This window comes from Suricata suricatta, chromosome 6 (assembly GCF_006229205.1).
Source record: "Suricata suricatta isolate VVHF042 chromosome 6, meerkat_22Aug2017_6uvM2_HiC, whole genome shotgun sequence".
Classification (NCBI taxonomy): domain Eukaryota; kingdom Metazoa; phylum Chordata; class Mammalia; order Carnivora; family Herpestidae; genus Suricata; species Suricata suricatta.
This window is the reverse complement of record NC_043705.1, coordinates 113,290,506-113,316,345: the sequence shown is the minus strand read 5'-3', so window position 1 is coordinate 113,316,345 and position 25,840 is coordinate 113,290,506. Positions and strand designations below refer to the sequence as shown.

Below are 25,840 nucleotides of genomic sequence, written 5' to 3'. Positions count from 1 at the left end.
TCAAGATAAGTGTGCTGTGAGCATAGTAATTATTAGCAGCTATCTTCAGCTACTCTGAATCATACCGTGTTTTCCATTAGAGGAGACTTGTTATAATATTGCAAAGCTCTTTTCAAGGGAACAAAGCTAGGTTCCTTACATGATTCCTTAACAGTAACTTATATAAGAATATTAATATTAAGTATAAGGTTAGCAGGTGCAGAAATGAAGAACGTAAGCCTATTAATAAGGTATATTCTACATGAAACCTGGTGGTTTTGATAATTTAATATTTTCCTGAAAATCTCAGAGGAATGTTCCTAACTCGCATTGATATGAGAATGTCAGGTAAGTTTCTACAGAAAAGAGTAGATCCTATAGAGCTCTTCCTATCATTATGCAAATATCAGAACAAACATTATCACTCAAATACTATGCTTGTTACAGACTACTGTGCTATTATACATTTTGTATGTTTAAAAAATTTTTTTAATGTTTATTTTTGAAAGAGAGAGAGAGAGAGAGAGAGAGAGAGAGAGAGAGAATCCGAAACAGACTCCAGGCTCTGAGTTGTCAGCACAGAGCTCTATGCGGGGGTAGGACTCCCAAACCATGAGATTATGACCTGAACTGGGGTCAGATGCTTGACAGACGGAGCCACCCAGGCACCCCTACCTTTTGTATGTTTAATGCCACCACCTCTTCTTGTAAATTATTGCAACATTTTGTACTAATTTTCTTAAAAAATAATGCTTTAAAATATGAGTACATAATTTCAATATCTATAACTCGTTTTCAAATTACACGAGAAAATCAGAAAACTTTTTTAATAAGTTAACTTTTTAAAAAATAAGTTAACTTTCACTCATTTAAAATACTGGGTTATTTAAGGCTAATGCCAAAAATATTTAATATTTTCCAGCAACATTTTAATATTAAAATGCAAAGGAATAAAATGCTAACTAAAGAAGTATCTACTTCCGAAAATAACTGAACTTATATGACATCTGAGAAACATGTACAAAGGGGTTAGCAAAACCCATGGAGGGGCGCCTGGGTGGCTCAGTCAGTTGAGTGTCTGGCTTCAGCTCAGGTCATGGATTCGAGCCCCACGTCAGGCTCTGTGCTGACAGCTAGCTCAGAGCCTGGAGCGTGCTTCAGATTCTGTGTCTCCCTCTCTCTCAGACCCTCCACTGCTCACACTGTCTCTCTGTGTCTTAAAAATGAATAAAAAACATTTAAAAAATGCCTGGCACTAACAGACTTATCTACATTCTGAAAAAGTTAAATGTCCTGTGTCTTGCTTGTGAGATAGAGTTTATAAGGCATCTATGCTACAGCTTCTCCAACAACTATATTTAAAAAAGGAATGCTCTACAAGTTTGTTAGCAGATGCTAATGATGAATGCTTTATACATTCTGCCCTCTTGTTTCCCTTCAGATCTCTTTGCCCTACTAGGGGTTCTATAAACTTGCTTGCTGTGCCAGCACATTTCCTTTCAGATAAATGAAAAGGTTCGTGTACAAACCTGATTGATGAATGTAATGGGATATTAACAACCCTCAGGCATCTGAATGGTGTGTATGTTATATTCAATATAGTCAAAGAAAAACTGTACAACAATAAGAAATCCGTGGGATACTATTTCATTGTCAATAAAAATCATGGAAATTGATTTTCTAAAGTGTAAATGCACTGTTTATAAAGCTGAAAGCATATAAACAGCACTGGCAAAATCATTTTTTAGTGAAAATGTATTTATATCTGGATACAATGCCCACTAATACTCTCGCTTACCAAATACACACAGGCTCAACCAAGGAAAAATGCAATTAATCTGCTTTGACTTGAACATCATTGCTTTTTCTTTTCAAAAATATTGTTTATACACATGCAACAATCTTCATAACAATTTTAGCAGAGAACAGGGTCTTTGGATGCTATAGTCTGTGTTTGGAGGTTGGAAGAAAAACGCAAAGGCTGTCCTGTAAAATACTTCTGATAATTTTATCCTCTTTAACTCCTCATGCATCTCTCTAAAGCACACTGGGTTAGAAAATAAGAATGCTGCCTTGTATTATTGCCAGTTTGCTAGCTAGATGTGGGAATATAGAATATATTGATCTCTCTGGATTACAGGTTTCTTATCTCTACCATGTGAATTAATTGAGAATGAAATCATAATAAGGATACCTAAACAAAAAAATCTTCCTTCTTTCCAGTACCAATAACATCACAAATTGTAACCTAATATCTTTTGAGCAAAGGAAATATTTATGCTAATGTTGTCTATATAGCATTAGCTATCTGGATGATAATCGAGTCATTTAAAAACCACAGATATGTTCCTAGAGATATATTCTAATATACATGAGCCCCTATGCACACTTATTCTCAGAATACTGATTATTTTCTTTGTTATGATTCTTTAAAATTGCATAGATTTAGGCTCCAGTTATTTTTTTTCCATAATATTTTATTGTCAAATTGTTTTCCATACAACACCCAGTGCTCTTCCCCTTAAGTGCTCTCCAGTTATTAAGATCTAAAACTGAGACGGAAAATGGGATATTTTATGATATTTCTATAAAATGTGGTGATATTGCATTCTCTATAAAACTAGATGTTTCAGATTGCAATTAAAGGTATTATTACTGTGATTCCATAAAAAAGACCTTGTTAATTTATTGAAGTTAGAATCTATCGTTTGAATCATTTTTTAAAAAAAAGAATTGATCTGTAAATGTAATTTTTAAAATTGTATGATTTCTCCAACGCACAACTTCCTGTAGCTTGCATGACTAGGAGCCTATACCATTGCCAAGAAGCCAGGAAGAATGAGTCATCCAATCAGGGAACAGTGTTCCAATAAAGAAAACTTCCAGACAATTAAGACTTTTATCCCTTTACCCTTTAAAAGCATTTCAACGTATTTCAGAAGAAACATTCCTCAAATCAGTTGTAAAAATTCCTGATATTTTGAGTAATGTTTACCACCTTTTTAAAGATAAATTTGTGTTGTTGTTTTTGTTGTTGTTGTTTTAGAATTTTTGTGTTTGTTTTTAACTAGTAAAAATTTTGGATAAAAAATCTGGAGAAATTAAATGGTGAATGCAATTTAAAAAACAGTAAGTTTGGGTAAACTGGGAAAGCAAACTCCACAATTATCATCTACTTGATCCCCATGTAGCTGTTTGAGAATGTTCACTGGTCTTGTAGGAAGTATGAGCAGTTCATTATTTTCTGGCCATTACCATGATATGAGTCAGAGCCTCCTCATCTTTTAAAGTATGTGTAAGCCAAAGTTCTCATGTCTGTAGGACCAGCTCAGATTTATAATCTTCCTGCCATGTGCCACCAAAACAGAGGGAACAAACAGCATAGTAAAAATACATTTTATAAACTGATCAAATTTGTTGGGGCCCAGATGCAGGATGGGAGTACCAGAGCCTGGCCTAAACCAGTTGGTTGAAAGCTACCAGTGCAGGCAAAGCATGGTCCTATGCTACACTGTGCCATCGGACAGGCTTTTTAGCTGTGAAATGTGGTTTTCAATCATTTTCCTGTTCTTGCTCTGCTGTAAATTCATTTCTCTCTTTCCCCTCCATGCACCTACCTTTAGCAGCTCTGCATCTGTTTCTAATGTATTGCTATTCCACTAAATTCAAGGGTGGAACTTAATTCAGAGAGTCATGATTACTAGCAATCTGTTCTCACTGAGGAAAAAGTGGAAATAATCTATTTGTGTCAGTTAGTAGACATCTTGAATCTTGTCTGCACACTGCTTAATAAAACTGCAATACTGAAGCTGAAGATTATTTTTCATTAAATATGCTAATGCTAAGTATTTTAACAGTGGCCTTTCCCCAATTGCTTAAATAACTTCCAAAATTTTAGCTCATTAGTTTAAATAATAACTTGGTGAAGTAGGAGGACAGCCAGAAATCTTTTAAATTGAATATACTATTCTAAGATAAGTTTATTTGGCAAAGCTGAAGCAGTAAATGTGAAGTATAATAATCTCTCTTATATTATCATCTGAATATATGTTTGTGCCCTTTATGTAAAATATTGGGATAGGTAGAAAAAGTTGAAAATATTTTGCATCACAGTGATTTAGACTTGATTCCTTTGTACAGTGGAAGTATTTAAATTGTATTTGAAATTCACACAATACACTAAGTTCAAAATTCATGAGTTCTTATGCACTGTTGGTGGGAACGCAACCGGTGCAATAACTTTGGAAAATAAAATGGAGGTTCCTCAAATAATTAAAAATAGAATTACTCTATGGTCCAGTAATTTCACTACTAGGTATTACCCAAAAATATGAAAACACTAATTCAAGTGGATATATGCACTCTGATGTATACGGCAGCATTATTTTCGATAGCCAAATTATGGAAGCAGCCCAAGTGTTCAATGATAGAGAATGAAGAAGATGTGGCATTCAAAAGAAAACCAGAAAACCATAAAAAAGAGAAAGACAAAGAAGGATCAGAGAAAATCTTCAGAAACAACCACAAAACAAGTAATAAAATGATAATAAATACCTATTAATGATTACTTTGAATGTAAATGGACTAAACGCTCCAATCAAAAGGCATAGCATTGACAGAATGGATAAAAAAAACCAAGACCCATCTATATGCTGCCTCAAGAGACTCTTAAAAATTTCAAATCTAATCACACTACTCCTCTGCTTCAAATTCTTACTAGACTCAGCGGTTTGGCCACAGTACAACATGGTAAGTAGGCCAGTGTGGTCCTCCCAACCTGACACATGTTAATCTCTTCAGTCTCATCTAGAGCCATTTCACTTTTCTCTGCTCTAATCACACTTTCCTGTGTGCTCTTGAATCATGGCAAACTTGTCTGCACCTCTGTGCTTTCTCCCATGCCATTCACTTCACTATCTCCCTTCTACTCATTTTTCAGGTTTCTTTGTAAATCCTTTTTACTTCTCCCCACCCCCACTACATACCATATGAATCATGTCAAATTCTTAAAATCCCTTATTGTGTCTTTACATCTCCCTTCATAGTACTTTAAAATTTTTATAAGAGTTCACTGCTTTCTTCGAATCTTGTTGGGTGTCATGCCCCTCCCTCTCCCACTGACTGTACTAGAAGAAGCTCGATGAGGGAAAGTACCATATTAATTTGCTCACATTGTATGTCTAGCCTCTATTACCAGACCTGACACATAGTCACCATTTCATAAATATGCACTGAACAGATTAAAAAGAATAGATTATTTGGGGCCTGACTCATATAACATCTTATCACTAGAGACTATTTGTATTATAATTCCTTATACAAAGAATGTCATTTACAATGCTTTTATTAACTAGAGTGTTCCTATTTACTTATAAGGCTGGAATTCCTGTTTCTGTTTAATATGCTGTGTTAATCTACCGGTAAGCATTTATGTAATGATCTACTTGATCTTGGAACCTTACAGTCTAGATTAAGAGTTCATGACATCTCACGCACAGCTGATTTACATTCCTAAAAGACAGCTTAGGTGACTACATACCATTGCTAAAATTTTGCAGTGGGTATCCTTTTCCCAATGGACGATTTCATCATTTCTGCATTCAAAATTACTGTGGACTATAACCCAATATTACTTCACAGTTTCCCCAGCAAGGTAGTTTTTGCTTCATTCAAATTAGACAATTCAATATTCCCACACATACCCACCTCTGGGCCTTTTTAGATTTTATCCCTGTCTGCCAGAAATCTTCACAAAATTAGGGCTTTTTACTGGGGCGCTTCTCTCAAAGTGCCCGTCTCTGCCTGTCGATTCCCAGGAGCTGAGTTTAACGTACATGCTAAGGTAGTGTTGTCAGATGTCCTCAGGCCAAGGAGATCCTGCATTCCTTAAGGTCTATTTTAAATGCATCCCCATGATCTGACTAAGCAAATACAAGTTACATATCAGTAATTATTATCCATTGTGGGTTCTTGTCAGATTAATGGATTCCTGGCAACCAAGCTTCTGCCTTGTGAAAATGCTTAATACTGTACTTATGTCTTATGATATATAAGGGACAGAAACACAGTACTGCAAAATGCTTGAAAGAGAACTTTGGGGAGTACATCCAAATGAAAATTCAAACATTTCTGAAAAATTAAGTCAGTAGGTCAATCAAAAAAGAAAAATGCAACTCTACTTTAGAGCCATTACAAGCTGTTAGATGAGCTACATGTGATAAATGTAAACTGCAAAGAATTAAATGAAGGATTGCTAAGGACCTATTTTTGCCACTTCGTACAGTCGTAGAACCATGAATACCTACAGTAAAGTAAGGGAGATTTCAGTCTAAAACTAGAATATTGGTATAGAAAGTATCATTGAATGAAAAGAAATACTATATCTCCTGGTAGAATATATTAAAATATAAAGGTTGGTTGAAAATCAATGGTATAAGAGATTTACAATTGGCAAATTTCTATTTTCCACCTTAGTTGAATTAACAGCTTCAAACTCTTTCTCCCTTTACTTGCTCCCATCTGTATGATAGTACTTAGTTAATGTGAAACATTTTTCTCTGCTGAAAACAAAGTATCATCATTCTGCCAGGAGCCTGATTTGTTAGCAGCACGAGTGGTCACATGAAGCTAACCCAAGGGGACTTCGCTGCTGTGTTCCTGGGAGAAAATCTTGAAGATCTCCCCAGTCTTAAGAGCTCCTTGGCCTGAGAACATTTGGCAATACTCTCACTTTAACATACCAGAGTACATTAAATTCAGCTCCTGGGAAGCAAAAAGTATATGGCATAGCAGCATCGGAAATCTTTCTGACTAATTAAGGAACCATGTGGGAGTTGTGCTCATGGCATTCTCATTTGTAAAGGAAGGAAGACTATGAAGAAGGAAGAAAAGCAAGTGAAACATTTTGCTAAAGGCACATGGATTTTAGAGCTACATCTTCCCCCTAAGAATGTTCCCAATGAAGCCATCCAGCTATTTATATTTAAGCATTGGGTCAATTTGATTTTCCAAGGTCAAAAACATAACAACTTCAAACTCTCTTCACTTATCTGAAGACAAATACGATCATAGATCACAAGACCAGTAAACCAAATTAGCAGCTCAACTGACTAAATTTCTTAATAATGAAGCTAGGTTGAAAAACAGGATATAACTCTTTTTCCTTTCTTTTTAACTGAATAACAGCATTACCTACAAATTATCATAGTTGCTACTCCAATATTTTCCTCTTTGCTCTGGTTATAGAGTCTTTTATTTTTTTGGAAGACTCAGAATTGTATGACAGGAGTGATACACTCACCCATCCATCTTTTCGAGACAATGGGTTCCATCATGTCCTAAAGGAGAACACACTCCTGATAAACCCAGAAACAAAGAAATTGCTTCAACCCTGATGAAAGACACTTTGATAATGTACCTTTTATTCACAGAGAAATCAATCTCAGAATTCCAAAGGAGAAAGTATATTGAAAATTAAGTTTTCATTGGTGTTTAAGCTAAATACATACATACACTACATAACAAGTAAGTGTTGTAACAGGAGGCAATATCTTTATAATACACTTATATACAAGTAAATAAACAACACAATTAAATTTTAAAAGATGTGTTCATGTACACTCAAGTGACAGTGTTCAGAAAAGTTCAAATTGTGAACTCTTATTCCTATTTATGTTAGAATAAAGGCCAGACCAGTAAACATTCTAAATCCTCACTGTCCCTCCTGAGTACTGTTGTAACCTCAGCATCAGAATACCAAGGTTTCTGTGTATAGGGCTAGCTACACAAAAGCTGAGACATAAGTGTTCTCATCATGGTGCTTATACTCCCCTGGACAGATAAAATAGATACAATAAACAAATTACTATAGGTTGAGATGATCAAAGAAGATGTCACAGCCCTCCCAAGAAAAGGGCAGAACCCACGTAAATAGGGAAAGGGGTAAAAATACATAAAGGGGTAGGGTGAAGGATGTAACAGGTCAGACTCATTTAGCTTGTTGAGAAAAATTTAGTTGCCTAGAAATGAAGTCGTGATGGAGAGATCTGTAAGAATTTAAAAGTTGATTTGGTATCATTTGTCCTTTAACTCAAACTCTTTTTGAAAGGCATATTACCAAGAAAATATCTATATTAACCATAATAACTTTAACTGATATGAAATCTGTTTTATTGCAAATGGAATTTGAGCGGATTGAGAATGAGAGCAGGTCTTGGTGCTTAGCACTTTGTCTTTGGTCATACCATTAGCTTACACAAATTTGGGAGATGACATTGACTAAAAAAGAAAAAGATTTCTATGGATTAAGAAATGTATGTGATTGTCTTGATAATAGTTTTCCATTTAGAAGAAAAAAATAGGAATTTATGGATTATGAATTAAAATCAAGAAAAAAACACATTTGCCTGGACTGACTAGATTTAGGATATTATGTTTTTGGTATGACTACATAAAATTGTATAATTCAATATGGTTGCATATAGAATTACATACAACTCACTTCTATGAGTGAGAGACTACTTATTTTAAACTATACCTTCTTAGACCAAAAGGCCTTTAATGAGGCCTCTATAACATGCAGAGATAAAGAAAATTGTATCATTGTTCTTTGGTATAAATTTAGCTTCTAAATTTCTTATCATTATTAAATTGAGAATATGTAATTTTTAAAAATTTATATAACATAATCAATATTTGAAGCTTGGAGTAGCTTGGGCTCACTGTCTGGACTCTACCATTAGAAAGCATGGTCTGTGTAAACAAATCATTCCTGCACCTGTCTTGGATTTATACACTGTGCTTCCTGGATTCAGGAAGCCATTCAGTGTATAAAGGTATTTCAATGTGATAATTTTCTCCTATAATTAAAATGATTCTCTGGTTATATTAAAATTTTATATTAAAAATCTTTCATGTACATTAAGCCTACCAAGGTAGTTGAAAGTTTTTCTTATTCTAAATTCATGATGTGTATTATGTTATAATTCTTGCTTATTACAGAGGGAAAACCGTTCACCTAAAAGATGCTATTACTATAATTATGTGACAGGAAAGCAAGTGACAAGTCTAAAAATAGTAGTGAGCTTCCCAGGGGTGCCCAAGTTTAAGAACTAAGTTGCAGTAGTATAAAGACACAGGATGATCAAAAGCAGTTTCATCTCCTGAAGACTAGCTGAGCTGCAGACTTATCTAGAAAACAGGGTAACTACCAAGCTCGTTTTAAAAAAATGAATACTCATCACTTCGGAGAGTTTTTCTAATTTTTAAATGTTTTTTTCATTTATTTATATAATGTTTATTTATTTTGGCGGGGAGAGAGAGAACAAGTTGGGAGAGGGGAGGGGAGAGATGAAGACACAGAATTCTAAGTAGGCTCCAGGCTCTGAGTTGTCAGCACAAGCCTGACACAGGGCTTGAACTCATGAACCATGAGATCATGACATGAGCCAAAGTCAGATGCTTAACTGACTTAGCCACCCAGGCATACTTCAGGGAATTTTTCTATATAGATATTTTCCAAATATCTAATTTTTAATTTTATTTTATTATACGATTATTTTAGTGTAGTTTAGTTTATTTATTCTGAAAGAGAAAGAGAGAGAGAGAGAGAGAGAGAGAGAGAGAGAGAGGGAGTGAGAGCACAGTTCGAGTAGGATTGTCATCATGGAGCCAGATTGGGTCTTGGACTCATGTATCCATGAGATCATGACCTGAGGTGAAATCAAGAGCTAGATGCTTAACTGAGGCACCAAGGGTAGTGATAACAAATTAAGTGTTCAAGGCATACACACATTTATCCAAAGAAATTATACATTTTCAGTCAACATTTCCAAACTTAGTTGACTAGGGAATAATTATATACACACTTGACCCTTGAAATACTGTCGGGGAGGGTGGTGACTCCACAGCACAGTTGAAAATCGGCACCTATCTTTTGACTCCCCCAAGAACTTAACTACGAACAGCCTGTATAAAATAGTTTCTCATATCCTGGTTCACAGAAGTAAATGGTAATGCAAGAGGTCTCAATTCCATCAGAGCTCCCCAGATGTCAAGAGGGTAGAGTGAGAATTTCCTGATGGGATTAGTGAGAAGGTTTCTTCAGAGAAAGTGATTGTTCTGCTGAGTCCCTTTCTCAGCCCCCTTTGGGATGGGGGGAGGGAGGGTTACCTCCTAACACTTGACCTGGGCGGGGGGGACAACTTCAAGAAAACCACTTAAGAATCTCTGAAATAAGATCACAAAGTTGGGAGTCCTAGGCTTTGGATTTGAATCACATATGAGAACACAGAATTAGCTTGTGGACAGGGTCTGCCAAAGAATTGGTGAAGGCTAGACACAGGCTCCTCATTGCTTTGGTGGTAGAGGCAGCAGAGCACTGAGGGATGGGGAAGAGAGGGATGCTGGAGTGCTTCTCTGTGGACCAGATGTAAGCCATACTGGGGGCCAGATTTACATCTTGGGTCCTGTCCAGGAGTACCACCTGGCAAAGCAAGGAGCCCAGAGCAGAAAGAGGTTGGAGATAACTATCAGCTTTCACAGGACTAAGAAAATGCAGGAGGGAGATTAGTGGGTGTTACTTGAAGAGCCCAAAGGATCTCATAAAAACGTGTCAGCTTTAATCAACTCCCATACCCATCAAAAAACACTAGTATAACACATCTAGCAAGGAGTTAAAACTGCCTCTTCTTAAGTTGCCTGTGTGGCTTATTTGGTTAAGCGTCCAACTCTTGGTTTTGGCGCAGGTCATGATCTCACAGTTGGTGAGTTCAAGCCCTGCATTGGGCTCCACAGTGTCCTCTGTCCCTCCCCTGCTTGCATGCTCTCTCTCTCTCTCTCTCTTTCTCTCTCTCTCTCTCTCAAAATAAATAAATAAACTAAAAACAATGACAACAACAAAAACTGCCTCTTCCCTTCCCTTTACCCCCTCCTTGTGTCTTTTCCCTAATGACAAATAGTAGGTCCTAATAGGCTTATGACAGTAGACAGAAGAGAGCCTAGGAAGTATGTCTACCTTTCTCATTCCTGGATTCTAGCCCCAAAAAGATGTTGGAGGGATTTTATTTGTTCAGAAAAAATGACCCTTGTGAAATAAACAGTTGGAGACAAAAAAATATGATTGCTTTTGGTTATTTCTGAAATTGAACTTGCTCAATATCCCAGTTACAGAAACAATGAAGCTTGCTAGTAATCCAGAGCAGAGCATCAGGAGAGGCACATTTCAAATGCCACCTGTCTCATGCTATAAAGTCTCCATATCTGACAGAAAAAGAAAATGTAGTTGTGTGAAATGTCAGAATGCAAAACACGATGACCCATGAAATCAGCAGCATACATTGTGACTCAAGTCCGAGATTAATCTGCAATGCTACACCACATTTTCTTGGTCAAGACTGAAAATAATGAGGATGATGATGACGATGGTGATGATGATGATGACACTCCAGCCCATTCAGATTATTATCATTGGGAAATTATGTAGATAAGGATCTCATAATCAGAGGATGCAATGTTACTGCTTAGGATGATAGAACAGCTTCAGGTTGGGAAAGCCAGCGTGAACAAATATTCCATAGGAAGGCAGAATTAAATGCCCCCGAGATTGCAAACATACAGAGTGGGTTGGAGAGCCTGCGGTAGACTAGGACACACAGTAGTACACTAGACTAGATTTGATCAGTACTTTCACTGCAGCCAAACTGTATGGCGAGTGATGGAGGCACGACACACAATGGCAAGGGATGAGTTCTGGGGCCAGATTGGTTGGGTTGAACCAATGACTACTATAGAGTGTATTGGAGCTCACTTTTTTTACCTCAAAAATATAAAATTATGTTTGATGAAAAATAACATCAGTGAAAATAATATTAATTTTACAGTCATCCATGGCAGATGGTTCTTGTACACAGAAAGACAAATATTAACTACAAAAAAAGCAGTTTCTCAAAAAAGATAAACATAGAATTATTATTTGACCTAGCAATTCCACTCCTAAGTACATGCCTAAAAGCAACGAAAACAAAGACTCATATTACACTTGTAATCAAATTTTAACACAGCTCTACTCAAAACAGCCAGAGGGGAAACAACTTAAATGTTCATCAAGTGATGAATGGTAAACAAATGTATTATGTCCATACAATAGGATACAAATGAGCCAAAAAAAAGGTAACTAAACCTTAATATATGATACAATTTTGGTGAACCTTGAAAACTTTTAAAGGGTATTATATACCTCTACTTTAGAAACATTCAGAATAAGGAAATACACACACACACACACACACAAATATATTTGTAATTAGCTCTTTCAGATTAGATTGTTCCATATGTCGGAAAAGTACAAAGGATTACTCAGTATTCTTGACCTCTATTAAGCTCTTGTAATTTCAAGAACTTGATGACTTGAATTATTGCAGGCACCATAATATCTTTGCTTATAAATGTGTATGATTGCATAGTTGAATAAATTGGGTTTCCTAGCTTTAAAGCAGGTCTAAAAACATAAAAATAGTGAATTCACCTAATATGCAGTACAATGGTAACAGATGCAATACCAGAAACTGAAGATTTGTTTTTAAGAAAAATAGGTACCAATGATGCAGACAGAAAGGAGATGGGAAAAGAGCATTTTTTAAAAAAATAATATCAACTGAAAGAGAAAAAAAACAGTATAATAAAAACATATACCTTGTTGCAATCTTATCTTAAATCCCCACAAAGTTGGCCCACATTCCTTTGAATATGCAATTTTCAAAGTCACTATCATATGAAGTCTCCTCTCCCTTACTATGTGCTTTGTTTTGTTCTGATTTAATTGGAGGCTTTATTTTAAAATGAACCTCGAAGCAGTTTTGGTGGTTCATCTCTTCATTACTTTAGTAACAAAATACCAACTTGCTCATTGCAATAGTTGGTGGCAGTGTAATTACATTCAAGGGAAATAAAGTATCTGTGTTCCTTTTCTCCTATCGTGTGATTATAGTGCTGAAGATGTCTGTAAATAAAACAACAACTGAAATAATCTTTGGCTATTTTGTAAGTAATTATAACTCTAACCTGGTTATCAATCACTAGAAGTCTTCTAGAACTACTTTAACCATTGCTTCCAAAAATGGTCTTTGGCAAGGTGTATATACTATGTACTCTGTCATGTTTAACTAAACTTCTACATTATAAAATCTTCCTTCAGTTAGGAAATACTCTTCTTTCTCTGTCAAAAAGTTAAGGATATTTGGTCAAATATATAAGTACTGTTCAGATTATCCAACGTTTAGCCCCAGCCAAATTAATTCAGCATTTAAAAAAAAATTCAATGAATGTAACATTGCATATATTTACTTTGCTCTCTCTTAGGAAAAGTTTAGAGCTGCAATCATTTTAATTAACACATTGTGTAGAAGAATGCACGACAGCAGCTGTTAATATGCATTTTTAAGAATAGAGGGTATGGTAACTTATCTAGATATAAGAGCAACATATGTTTAGCTAAACATATGGATTATAATCTAAATTATGATTATAATGCAGAGAAACACAGAGGCACATGTGCAATGGCTGTCTGTTCATTTAACCGCTAACATACTTTTCTAACATACACTAGAGAAGGCGTTATATTATTTGAACTATGGAAATAGGATAGAACATGATCAATGATAATACTTTAAATCAGCTTCGTGCATTCTGAAACATAAAACTGTTGTTTCTATGAATTTAAATTCAGAATAAAAAAGTATTCAAGAAAGAAACTGGAAACAAATAAAAACTATAGCAAGCATCTTAAAGAAAGCTTAAAATATCAAAACAGACTGTGTTTTCCAGCTTTATACATTTCATTTCATTATGTTTGTGATAGAGTAATAGTTTAGTTACTGTGAACACTATTCATTCAATTTACAAGCTAGCTGGCTGAAGATGGTAGTGATAAAGCAAATTACCTTCTCTTGGTATTGCCGCCTTGAGGAATCCAAAGACTGGATTAAAGCTGTGGCATGGCCGACAAACATGGCATAGCAGGTGGCCCCAACGATCATGCTTAGCATGGTAATCCAGAGGTCAGACATGCTGACTGGGGCCTGAGCTCCATACCCGATACACAGCATGTGACTCATAGCTTTGAAGAGGGCATATGAATACTGCTTTCCCCACGAATCATTCTGGGACAGAAGAGAAAAAAGAAAACAGACTGAGTCATCAGGATAGCAGAATAAAAAGTGAGTATGACCTGTACACAAAAACATCATCAAATAATGAGTCTGGAGAAATGCCTCTCCTATTTCCCAGGAGAGAAACATCCATGTAATGGAACATTTACACAGACACTTCTCTTTAATAATCACTACTCAAATGACTGGATGTTTCCAAAGCTTACTTACCAATAGGAAACAAATAATCTACTGTTAAAAAATGCATCCCCAGTCAATTTTAGTTTTTTTTTGTCTTTAAAGTTAAAATTCCTTTGGGGACAATAGTGTGACTGCCATATAAAAATGTTGAGAATGAATGCTGAAGGGCTCATTCCAAACTTTCAGGGAAATCTGGTCATTTTCTTGCAACATATTTGCAAGTTGAGAAATGCTGCAGGTAAGTATGAAGTTGATGGCCTATCTATAAGATTTTTTATCAAAACTATGATATTTAGATTTAAAATCCAAATGGATATATTTGCATAGTCTTTAATTCTATACTTCTTAAATGAAAAAATAAACAAATATAATTTGGCACTGCAGGTCTGATAAATGGAAAGACTTCCTTGAAGTCCTCTTTCAGGGTAATGTAGATTGGAATTCTAATGTCAGGATTGATGATGGATGACTCTTGTTGGCTTTTTATAAAATAAAATAAGCAAAATAATATCGTGGCAAACCCTCTGGAAAAAAAAACTGACTTCTGAGATCAGTTACTGAATGCAATTTCTGAATCCTTTCAAAAATTTATTCCAAACTCTATTCTACAAAAATAAGATATTCCATATATCTTATCTACCCTTTGGTAAAATTTAAAGGACTATTTGGATCAATACATATCACGTCCCTGGCCAGACTTATATAATTTATGAGGTCCAGTGCAAAATGAAAATTTGGGGTACGTTAGTTCAAAATGTATGAAAAAAAGTGTTGTTAAAAATAATAATATATAATAAAATTTCTTTTAAAATATTTAATTACCTATGATGGTAACAGTGATAGATGATTAACAACATAAATTTATAAATTTCAAAAAATAGTATTTTTGTGTCATAATTATATAAAATAAAATAAAGAGAAATACTGTATTATAGTGATGTATTGATCATATAATTTTTCTGGCTTAATTTTCTACAAATCCATTTCTTAGATCATCAAAATTTATACAATTTACGATTTCATTTTCAATTATAAAATTGTAAGTGACATCATTTGTTTTGGCTAAAACAAGATCACAAAGAATTTCTGATAGTTTCTGAGAAATTTTAAGAAACATCTTTCTCTTGATGCACCTATTACTCGAGTTATTTAGAATATTCTATAGATTGTGAGAACATTGGCATAAATTTCTGATTTAACGTATATTTTAGTACATCTGGAGCTGATGATTCTAACAGAATAATTTTTCAATGAAGATTTAACTCCATACAAATTTGTTTCATGTATGAATGTGATTTTTAATTAAACTTTCTATTTTAAGATAACTATAGATTAACATGAAAATTTCAAGAAATAATAGAGAACCCATTCATCTTTGATCCCAAATAGTAACATCCTGAAGAGTATGTACAATGTTACAGCCAGGAAATCGACATAGGTACAATCTACTGATCTCATTCATATTTCACTGATTTAAGGTGTCAGTTTGTGTGTGTACTTAGTTTAATACAATTTTATTGCATGTATAAATTTGTGTATTCCTCACCACAGTCAAGATACATCTCAGTTCCATCACAACAAAGATCCTCTACACTGTCTTTGTATTGAATTTAATGTAAATGTATGCACTGGCATTTTAATATTACCTCCGACATTTCCTATAACTCGCTGAGGTTGTGCAAGAACCCAAAAGTTTTATAATTCGTATATAATCCAGAATGCCTGTTTATGTATCTTATTCCTTCATTTTCAATTATAAAACAAAATTATACCAAAAATTCCTTTCTTTGCTAATCATCAGTTCTTTTAAAGTTTCATATGAAAATAGTGTTATTTTCCATCAAATGTGGTGATCTTTAAATTTAATCTGTATTTCTAGGCTAGTGAGTATTTGCTTTGCAATGTTGCAGGAGTTTTCAAAACTGGACATTGTGAACTGTGAAGAATCCTAGTAACTCCCTGATGTGGTTTTTTTTGCAACATCCATGTGTACTCTTAAACCTTGTAATAATTTATTGACAAAGTTTGCCATCTGAGTTCCACAAGCATGGTCTTGGGATTCAGACAGATTTAATGTGCCTGTAGAGACTGCAGGGATGGGATCCTGGGACTGATGGGCAGCTGTCCTCTCACCAAGATTCCTGTCCCCGCCGCAGTGGGGGAACTCCTCCTACCTTCTCTTTAGCTGCTTTTACTGCTGTTGCTCTGGGGGCTGCTGCCACCACTGGTAAGCTGGCTCAGGTCAGGCTTGACCACCTGGGGACACAGCATCTCTGACTGCGGAGGCCGGCAGATGTGCACCTTGCCGTCAGGCCAACTTCTTGGCTCCTGTGTTGCCCGCGGTGCCTACCGGTCTGAACCTGTGTATGCAGAGTGGCCCCTTGCAGCTCCGGTGCTCACAGTCATGGTCATGCTCCACTGTCTCAGTGAGCTTCGTTTGCAGAACATAAATTCTGCAAGGATATCAAGACAGCAGCAGCGGAGCTTTATAACAAGAGCAGGGTCTTTCTGGAAGTGGGTCTCTGTGCAACTACAAGGTCATGTCCACATCCACACAAAGCCATTCCTGCCTTCGTCACATCAACTTTTAAATTATCAGAAAAATTTAAGTTATTTAAAGATATATTGAATATACATAGATACATTTTGTTCATGTTTTCATGGGGTTTTCCAAAATCAAACGTGGAAAAATAGGGCGTGATAAAGCTTAAACACCCAGCGTCATAAACTTTGGAACTGCACGTGGCTACTGACAAAAGTAACCAGCCCCATTTGGTTGAAAGAGTTAAGTTTTTTAAAAAAATGTTTTTAATGTTCATTTATTTTTGAGAGAACAGAGTATAAGCAGAAGAGGGACAGAGAGAGAGAGAGGGAAACACAGAATCTGAAGGAAGCTCCAGGTTCTGTGCTGTTAGCATAGAGCCTGATGTGTGGTTCAAACCCACGGACTACAAGATCATGACCTGAGCTGAAGGTGGATGAACCAACTGAGCCACCCAGGCATTCCGAAACAGTTAAGTTTCTTAAGTGAAGTTCATTGTTACTTATAAAATAAGGTCTTGTTGCCCTATCCATCCATCCATGCATCCATCCATCCATCCATCCATCCATCCATCCATGTGTACACACACACACACACACACACACACACACACACGTAAAAATGAGATACAATTTTAAGAAATGAAAATTATTTGCATATTATATTATGCACACAGTATAATGGACCCATGTGTAAGTTTTCATTTTGAGGAATAAACAAAATTCATTCTTTACACTTTTTTTCACACATGAAAATACATAGCTATACTCATGAATAAACCTAAGGTTGCCCAAATTCTAGATGTCCCAGGAACAAGAAACAGAGTATTCAATGAACAAAGCAATGTGTTCTATAAAAATCTTGAATATACATGTTATTTAAAATGACATATTAAATTTCCTGAAATTCAACTCAGTAATATACTGATACACTAAAAATGAGTATTGCAAACTACATTGCCAAATAAACAAAGGCTTTAATTCCCAAGATCTATTCAAAAAATGAACAGGAAAAAAAAGCTTGATTTGTTTCTGACTGGCTTTAAATCTCTTCTCGGATCCCTCAGGACTCCAATTCCCCTGTTGTGGTGACTTCCATCCGGTGTATGATGATCTTTTCTTGTGCCTGGCATCTACTCTTACATTAGGACTGGGGTCATCTTTCATTGATCATGTTAAACTCTAAATTGCAGGATTTGGTGGAGACACTAAATATTTTTGGTTGAAAACACTGTTGTTGAAAAAAACATGAATAAATAAATTTTGACTGTGCTGTTAAGTCTAATGCAAGATTCCCTTCCTTACACAGGGACATAGTCATGCTGCTAAGGCATCTTGATGGGCTTAGATATAATGGGAATAATTCAAAAGTCCCATGGGGTGTCCAGTGGAGACTGAATTTTAATTCAGTTTGTATTGTTTATTTCTGTGTTGTTGAGGGGAATCAGTATGTGAAGCTGCAGAAGAGTTTCAATTTCCCACAGGAATGCAGTTAGATAATAGCCAAAGTAAGAATGTGTGTTTAGGTTCATTTTCATTTATCTCCTTAGATACACACCAAACACACACACACATACACACACACACACACGTACGCACTGCACAGGTGCGCACACACACACACACACACAGATTTTGGCTTTTTCCCCCTAGAAAAATGGATCATATCATATATACTTCTCTGCATTTAGCTTTTATTACAGAAAAATTCCTCCAAAATTCATTCCTCCTCTAGTGTTCATATAACTATGTCATAACTCATTGTTGATTTTGTCAGGTTAATTCTCCTACTTTTCTATTGTTTTCTAGTTTTTGTCACTACAAACTATTCTGTAATAAAGAACTTTATACATGTAACCTTTATCTCTATCAAATAGATTCTCAGGAGTGTGTTGGTTGGGTCAAAGAGTAAAGTTTTCAATTGATTTTTAAATATATTGCCAGAATGTTTCAAAAGGCTGTAACTTTTCCAAAAATAAGTAAGATTATACTTCATCACCTTTTCTAGCAAGGAAACAGAATAAAGGATAACACTGTGCGAAACACAGTGATGGCCAGCACGGAGGGGTCAGAACATTTTTCAGTATAATGTGAGAAGCCATGGAAAAGTTTTCAGCAGGAAATAATAAAATCTGATCTGTACTTTAAGAAGACTGATCAGGAAAAGTTGTTGAGTGTGGTTCTCAACTGAGGCTGATTGTGTCATCCAGGGAATATGGCTGAGTTTTTGTCTTTTAAAATTGGAGGAAATGTTGTTAACATCAAATGGGTAGAGGCTACTGAAGCTGCTAAGTGCCCCCCAATTCACAGAGAAGCTCTCCCACAGCAGAGTTACATGGCTCAGGGGTGCCTGGTTGGCTCAGTCCATTAAGTGACTGACTCTTGATTTAGGCTGAGGCTATAATCTCACAGTTCATGAGGTTCAAGCCCCAAGTCGGGCTTTATGCTGACAGTGCAGATATTGCCCGAGATTTTCTATTTCTCTCTACGCTCCCCCACTCTCACTCTCAAAAATAAATAAACATTTACAAAAAGGAATTATCTGGCCCAAACTACCAGCCATGGTGATGTAATAGATGGATTTAACAATGAATGACTAGATAAAGAAAGTCCATTTGCAATTGTAAGCTTAAGTGAGGTGAAATGAAAACTGAAATAGCATCAAAGCATAAAGTATAAACCAAGAACAACCATAAATAATTTTGAGGAGATAGGGTCTATAGAATTTAGCATATAAGATTTTTATGAGATGGTAAAAGAAAAAGGACAGTGGAGTAATTCAGGAAATGGTGGAAAATTTAGAAAGATTCAAGCAATTTGGGCTTTTCTTTACAGATTAGCCTGATTAGGCATCAGGATCTTTTCTGTTACTCGACAAGACCAGAATCATTCTCTTTAGACACTGAATTTTGTCTGTGGGCATTGTGCCCATCAAGGGCCAACACAGCCCTCACAGTGTAATGTCAGCATTAATGCAGCGGACATGTGATTCAGAGGCTGCTGCAGAGAGAATCCTAAGGGGAAAAATGATATTTTATACCATTACCTCCATCCTCGTTATCTGCCCTACCCTCCCCACCAGCACCATCCACCATTACAACCCCAGCTACCAAAAGCTCAAGACAGAAAGGTAGATTGACTGCAGCAATAAAACATACACATGGGGTTATCCTTGAAAAACAGTGTAATGGTAACAGCGTGGTTCTAAACTGCTTGAAGCACCAATTATTATACTGATCTAATCAATCTTGTCATCCTATTGTTTTTATTGCCACTTGACAAATGATTATATTGAGGCAGAGTGCATAGTGACTTGTCCACGATTCTAAGTTTATAAGTGGAAGATTCATTGTTTTGAACCCCATCTGACTTTAGTGACTTTACTATTAGCTATTACATGACACTGCTTTTTATTTAATAAACCTACTATATTCATAACTTCAGGCAAAATATTAAGGCAGAAGGACTAACTGATCAGTTCACAACTCACATAAAAACCCTTATTTCATGTAGCAAATCAACACCAGTCAAAGAAGAGACCTAAAGAAGCAACAAATAGGGGTGCCTGGGTGGCTTAGTCGGTTATGCGGCTGACTTCAGCTCAGGGCATCATCTCGTGGTTCATGAGTTCAAGCCTTGTGTTGGACTCTGTGCTGACAGCTCAGAGCCTGAAACTGTTTCGGATTCTGTGTCTCCCTCTTTATCTGCCCCTACCCTACTTGTGCTCTCTCTGTCTCTCTCTCTCTCTCTCTCTCTCTCTCTCTCTCTCTCAAAAATAAACATTACAAAAATAAGAAGGAAAAACTAGATCTGATTGGGCTTGGTGAAGGTCCAAAAATTTCATTTTTTAAAAATGTGGCTCTTCTCCTCTCATATCTTAGGAAAATAACCTTATTTTATGTGTCTATGTCAATAATAATAACATGAATAAGAAGAATATATGCTCCAAGTGCTTTATCATAAGATAAAAATATTACCAACATATGACTTAAATCCTATTGAAAGAAAGCAAATAAATTACCTGTTAACTCTGATTTAATCAGGGAATCTCTTGTTTTCCTTTTAGGCAATGATTTACTAACAAATTTTTCCTTATAGATTTTCTATTATTCAAAGAGTTTGCTCATTTAAGTCATCATTTCACTGAGGTATCACTGAATGTAATTATTTTTTGAGGAAAACATATTGAATCCAATTAACAAGAATATATATAAGTAAATTTGATTATCCATCTGGAAACTTTCATACAGAAAAATATATATTTTAGGTTTATGTTCTATGTTTAACTTAATTTATTTTCTAAGCATTTGGGTTTTTTTAATGCTTTTTAATTTATTTTTGAGAGACAGAGAAGACAGTGTGAGCAGGAGAGGGTCAGAGAGAGAGAGGGAGACACAGAATCTGAAGCAGGCTCCAGGTTCTGAGCTGTCAGCACAGAGCCCAATGCGGGGCTTGAACCCACAAACCACGAGATCATGACCTGACCCAAAGCAAGATGCTTAACTGACTAAGTCACCCAGGAGCCCTTCTAAGCATTTGTTTGATACACTGCTTATACTGTTACTTAATTTGGATCAGGACTATGAAAAGAGAGGAAAAAAATGTTTATTCTAGAGTCTCCTAGACCTTCTGACTTAGAATATTCAAACTCAAACTAAGTCATTTACTATTTGCCAGAGGAATAAAAGTTCTCTGGCCTATCATCTTTCATGTGAATCAAAATTTTATTAATTTACAAGGTAAAAATATTCCATTATTGAACACTTGAATGAATTCTTCATCATTTGAAAACAAATACAAGCATGAATCTAAGTAAGCAAAATCTTAGCAAAATTGGAAATATGGAACTTGACTCAGAAATAGGTACATCAACATCTAAAATATCAAATTTTGATGAGTTGAAATTTACTTCTTCAACCACTAAATAAACTTATCATTTACATCAATTACAGCAATGCCAATCAGACAGAAAGATACATTAAGAAGGACAAGGGATACAGATGAGTATAGTCTGCCTGAAGTCACAAGAAGTGTAGTGTAACAGGTCACCAGTTTCAAAGTGTACCTTCACTTGAACATGAGTTTACTTTATCTGTACATAAGATAACAGAGTCAGGGTAATAAACTGTTATTCTCCATCAATTTTACAGTGCTGAAGTATGGTAACAATGGATAGACATCAGGAGCAAGATTTATATTGATTAGTGATTGAAATAGAATTATGCTTGTTTTTAAGTATTCATTTGAGTATTTTTGTTTTTGGAAGTATGTCCCCTAGAATCACTGGATTTGTATGTTACAAAGAGAAACATTTAAGAAACATCTTTGAGGAGGTCTCTTTGCTGAATTAAACATTATTCGTGACTTTTTGTTATAGATCATAGTAAGTGATAATGTCAGTAGGAAGACAAGTGGAGATCAACTCAATGAGGCCGTCCTAAATTGAATTATTCAGTATAAACACTCTACATGCAATCCTCGGGGAAAGGGCTGACAGCTATGTCATGTGTAAGGTCAAAATGTAGATAATGAGAAAGAATATTTCTTAAAAAAATATGTGATGTGGCATTTCCCCCCAGTACAGTGCTTTGAAAGTGAATATTAACTCCAATGTAGGCAAGAAGAAAGAGACTGTCAACAGTGTGCTTTGATTTCATAACTTGTCAACCTTGTTCCATAACATTAGTATTATGTTTTAAAATTTATTAGGAAGTAATGAATTATTTCCATTCAAATCACATGATACAAACTCTTGAAACCTTGAAATACATATTTGTATTTTCTGAATTTTTTCTTTTTATCTCAGGGAAAGAGAGTGAGCACATGGAAGATGAGCAGACGGAATGAGAGAAAGAATCCCCAGCAGGCTCCATGCTGAGCGTGGAGCCCAATCTAGGGTCCACTCCCATGACCCGGGAATCATGACCTGAACTGAAATCAAGAGTTGGATCCTCCACTAACTGAACCCCCCAAGTGCCTCCATATTTGTATTCTTGACAGCATTAGCTCCAAATAATTTAAATGCCATGATTTCTAGAAATGACACTTTAAAGAATAATATACAATTACATATATTTTTCAGTTGAAAAAAATGTATTTATTTTTCTTATTTGTAACTGTTATGGTATGCTTCCAAACATTTGTACCTTTGACATCAATCCTTCTGCATTATAGAAGGATTCCAATAGTTTTAGCAATAAAATATAAAGTTACTGCATAGCTAGATTACTGTTGCCATAAAAAGAATGATGTTTGATCATTTTAAGTTCTAGACTTGTTCTCTGGATAATTAATCCCTCAAATTCTAAATATATGTTTTCCTGCTTCAATAGCATGATAAAATACAAAATCTGCATAACATAGATTTATAAATTAAAATTTAATGATGGTTGAGATTATGGATATGTTTTCTTGTATTTCTTTAGCACTGGTACATTATTTTAAAATAAAAATTAAAGATTTCAATCAATTATTTTTTAATTTCATGGTCTATTAGCCTAATTTTTTATACTAAGAGTTAATTAATACTTCTTATAGAAAGGCTCCAAATCAGATATTATTTCAAGATCTTAAGTGTGATTTTTCTATAATCAGTACTTTGAGTAAAATGTTTTCATTGCTTCTTTGTACAAGTAAATATAAGCATATATTTATATTTTATTTCAATTTTTTATATTTTATTATTTGAGAGAGAGAGAGAGAGAGAAAGAGAGGGTGAGAAAGGGAGAGAAAGAGAGAGAGAACAAATAGGGGAGGGGCAGAAAGAGAGGGAGACACAGAATCTGAAGCAGGCTCTAGACACTGAGCCATTAGTACATAGTTCAATAGGGGGCACACATTTACAAACCATGAGATCATGACCTGTGCTGAAGTCAGATGGTTAACTGACTGAACCACCCAGGTGCCCCAGCAAATACATTTTAAATATTTTTTCACATATATCTACCCATAAATATATTTTACACACACACACACACACACATATATTTATATCCATAAATATATTTTACACACACACAAATATATATATACACATATATATATTTATATCCATAAATATATTTTACACACACACATATATATTAAGCATATATATATATATATATATATATGCTTAAATATAAAGGAACACTGGAAGAGATTAGCATACACTGAGTACTTATTTCCTTACAAAGTACTATTCTACAAACTCATTGGCTCCTCATAGCATTCTTGAAACCTGATATCGTTCTTACAGGTAAGAGGTGCAAAAGTTAGAAAAATTAAGAAACTTGCTCAAAGGTACACACACTTGTCAGTGCCAAAGCCGGAAATGAATCACTGGTCTGTTTGAACCACAGTATAAACTGTCTCCATTCTGAAGACCATAGCCACGTATTTCATAACCATGTGAATAAGTAAAATACCTAAGTCTAATGCAGACTTTTAAAGCATTTTAAGGAGTTAACTGTAGCACAGAAATTCTTTAAAATATGTTCTCATCTCAACTAGCAAAAGGGAACCTCTACTACACCTTAAGGGAATTTAGAGGAAAAATGATCTCAGATTTTCATCAGAGAAAATCTCTAAAGGAAAATTCCCTGGAGAATTTGAGGTCAATGAAGATGGTTGGGTCATACAGTCATACTTCACTTTTTCCCATTGGCCAAGAATGCTCAAAGGGATCTCTTCTTTTCCTCCTATCCCCAAAGCCTGGGATGGAGGAAATTCTCCTAATGACTACTAGGAAGAGTCTTTTGGAAGGGGGTCCGTGCCTGAGGCTTAATCCTCCTGAGTATAGAAGGTGCATGCCACATAGGAAGACAGAGTCAGTCTGAACCACTCATCAATGCTGTGTGCTTCTGCCAATCCCTGGCCAAAGTAAAATAAATAAAGGTGGCATATCTCCAATCATATCTCTAAATGCTATTATTTAATGTGCGATTTTAAATTAATAGTATGGGTTTTAGTAAAGCAACTCTGCACTGATGATTTTCAAATTAGTAGATCATCTCTTTGATGGCACTTTTCTGAGTTGTTTAACTCCACTAATTAGAGGTTTTTAGCATATTGGTAGTTTTAAAAACTGCTAAAATTAAAATGACATTGAAGTGAAACAAAGAACTATAATCCTTTTTTGGTAGGCTCAAACTTCTGCCTTTAATAAGGAAAGTGGCCACCTGGGACATAAAAGAAGCAGGAGTTAAGAACAGTTTTTCAGCTTGAGTGTCGTCCTAGAGTGATTATTGTTCATTATTAGATGCTAAAATTTAATGCATATGCAATTTTTGGTTTATATAAATGTTTGTTATTACAGGAAAAATAAGGCATTATATTATTCTTCATAGTTAATTTACATATATGTCAATTTGTATGGCAGATGGTGTAACTTAGAATTTATACTTTTCTGGAAGATTAAATGAGAAACATTATATAAAAGGCTGACATGAAATGGCTCTATATGAAAGAGCTGATACCTAATGTAGTGTTTAGGTGCTTTGCATCTACATTTCTCTATATGAAGGTCTACATTTATTAACAGTGTGTATGTGTGTGTGTTTTCATTAACAACGTATTTATAGTACTTTCTACTGCCAGGTACTATTCTAATCTCTTTACAGACATATACATCATGCGGGATTTTATTAAAATCTGATGTTTAATATAAGCATATCTAAACTATAAAGGAAACAAATGTGCAAACTGACAAGAAACTTAGCAACTGGTTACTGATGTTGAGTTAAAAAGAGTCTTTCCATTATTCCAAAAGTCAGGTTCTCACTTCATTCTGAAATCGCTCCTCAGCAGTGGTGGAATTTGCCTTTAACGTTTAACATATCCAAGTAATGGCATGATGGTATGCTAAATAAATTTCTCTGTGTTTTCTTTTACTATCTGGATTTGCTACTGGTACTTGCCCTTGGTCTCATCTGGTTTGCCTAAGGATTAAAAAACAAAAAATGTCCTTGTCCCTCCATGCTTGCAAGCATTACTTC

At 35.3% G+C, this 25,840-nt stretch overlaps 1 protein-coding gene across 1 annotated transcript in view; it reads right to left on the bottom strand.

Annotated features, from left to right (window-relative positions):
• Positions 1 to 25,840, bottom strand: part of HCN1 (hyperpolarization activated cyclic nucleotide gated potassium channel 1) — a 400,352-nt gene that overhangs the window by 93,166 nt on the left and 281,346 nt on the right. Inside the window, exon 6 of the mRNA XM_029941265.1 lies at positions 13,917 to 14,135. Within this exon, the coding sequence (XP_029797125.1) occupies positions 13,917 to 14,135 (219 nt within the window). The remainder of the gene's footprint in view (positions 1 to 13,916; positions 14,136 to 25,840) is intronic.